The sequence below is a fragment of the Primulina huaijiensis genome, chromosome 4, assembly GCF_012295235.1.
Source record: "Primulina huaijiensis isolate GDHJ02 chromosome 4, ASM1229523v2, whole genome shotgun sequence".
Classification (NCBI taxonomy): domain Eukaryota; kingdom Viridiplantae; phylum Streptophyta; class Magnoliopsida; order Lamiales; family Gesneriaceae; genus Primulina; species Primulina huaijiensis.
The window spans coordinates 21,728,271-21,729,864 of record NC_133309.1 but is presented as its reverse complement, the minus strand read 5'-3'; the positions used below and the strand labels follow the sequence as shown (position 1 = coordinate 21,729,864).

Here is a 1,594-nt window from a genome sequence, read left to right as displayed (position 1 = left end):
GAAGGAATAGACTATGATGAGACATTTGCACCAGTAGCAAGGCTTGAAGCTATCAGAATATTCTTAGCCTTTGCTACCTTCAAGAACTTTAAAGTCTATCAGATGGATGTGAAGAGTGCCTTCCTAAACGGCTTACTACAAGAAGAGGTCTATGTCAAGCAACCTCTAGGTTTTATTGATCATTTCTCACCACATCATGTATTTAAATTACACAAAGCCCTTTATGGTTTAAAACAGACACCTAGAGCGTGGTATCACACCCTCTCACAATTTCTTGTCAATCATGATTTTAAAATTGGCACAGTAGACAAGACTATATTCACTTTAACCAAGAATAAGCACATTCTATTAGTGCAGATTTATGTTGATGACATTATCTTTGGGTCAGCTAACCTTAAACTATGTGCAAAGTTTGCTAAATTGATGCATGATCAATTTGAAATGAGCATGATAGGATAATTGACATTCTTCCTAGGACTACAGATCAAACAACTTGATACTGGAATTTTCATAAATCAAGCTAAGTATATCAAGGAGCTTCTGAAAAAGTTCGGTATGGAAGCATGCTCTGCTACTTCCAATCCATGAGCTCATCTACCAAGCTTGATAAGGATGAAAGTGGAATTCCAATAGAGGTAACTCAGTATCGTGGTCTTATTAGCTCACTATTGTATCTTACTGCCAGTAGACCTGATATTTTATTCGATGTTTGCATTTGTTCAAGATTTCAATCTAACCCCAAGCAATCTCATTATATTGCTGCGAAACGTATACTAAAGTACTTAAAGGGAACTCAAAATGTCGGCTTATGGTATCCCAATGATTCATCTTTCAATCTTATTGGATATTCAGATGCTGATTATGCAGGTTGCAAACTAGACAGAAAAAGCACTAGTGGTTTTTGTCAATTCTTTGGTGATAGGCTGATCTCCTGGTTTAGTAAAAAGCAGACTTCCATAGCTACATCTACTGCAGAAGTAGAATACCTCGCTGCTGGAAGCTGCTGTTCTCAAATACTATGGATGCAACAACTACTTAAAGACTATGGAATTCAAGCTTCTGAATCACCTATCTTCTGTGACAATACCAGTGCCATTGCAATCACGCAAAATCCAGTACTTCATTCCAGAACAAATCACATCGACATCAGACATCATTTTATTAGAGATCATGTCCAGAAGAAGGACATTCGTCTGGAATATGTTTCTACTGATCAACAAGCAGTATATATCTTTACAAAGCCTCTGCCTGAGAATAATTTTTCTTATTTTCAAAATATACTTGGTTTAATCGACTTAACTTGATTATTATTATTTTGTTATTCAACTAACAATCAGCTTGCTTGCAGAAAAATAAATAGACGATAATGAATTGAAATTAATATTTCATTTAGAATAAAATCGATGCCATGTTACATTAGCCAATTCCGAACCTACAGAATCATGCCACTCAGTTATCCAATTATTCAGTTCATGAATTCGAAGACTAGTGAAGGATTCAGCAATGAAGATCTTCTCTAGTTGATGCCACTCCTTCCACAGCATCACATGCAGCAGAACTTGATCAGTGGCTAGCTCTGTAACATGATTGACGT

General features: G+C 36.2%; 1 protein-coding gene across 1 annotated transcript; it reads left to right on the top strand.

Annotated features, from left to right (window-relative positions):
• Positions 1–584: 584 nt before the first annotated feature.
• On the top strand, positions 585–1,304 carry LOC140974975 (secreted RxLR effector protein 161-like). The gene has a single exon (XM_073438469.1). The coding sequence runs from the start codon at positions 585–587 to the stop codon at positions 1,302–1,304; it is 720 nt and encodes a 239-aa protein (XP_073294570.1).
• The last annotated feature ends 290 nt before the right edge of the window (positions 1,305–1,594 follow it).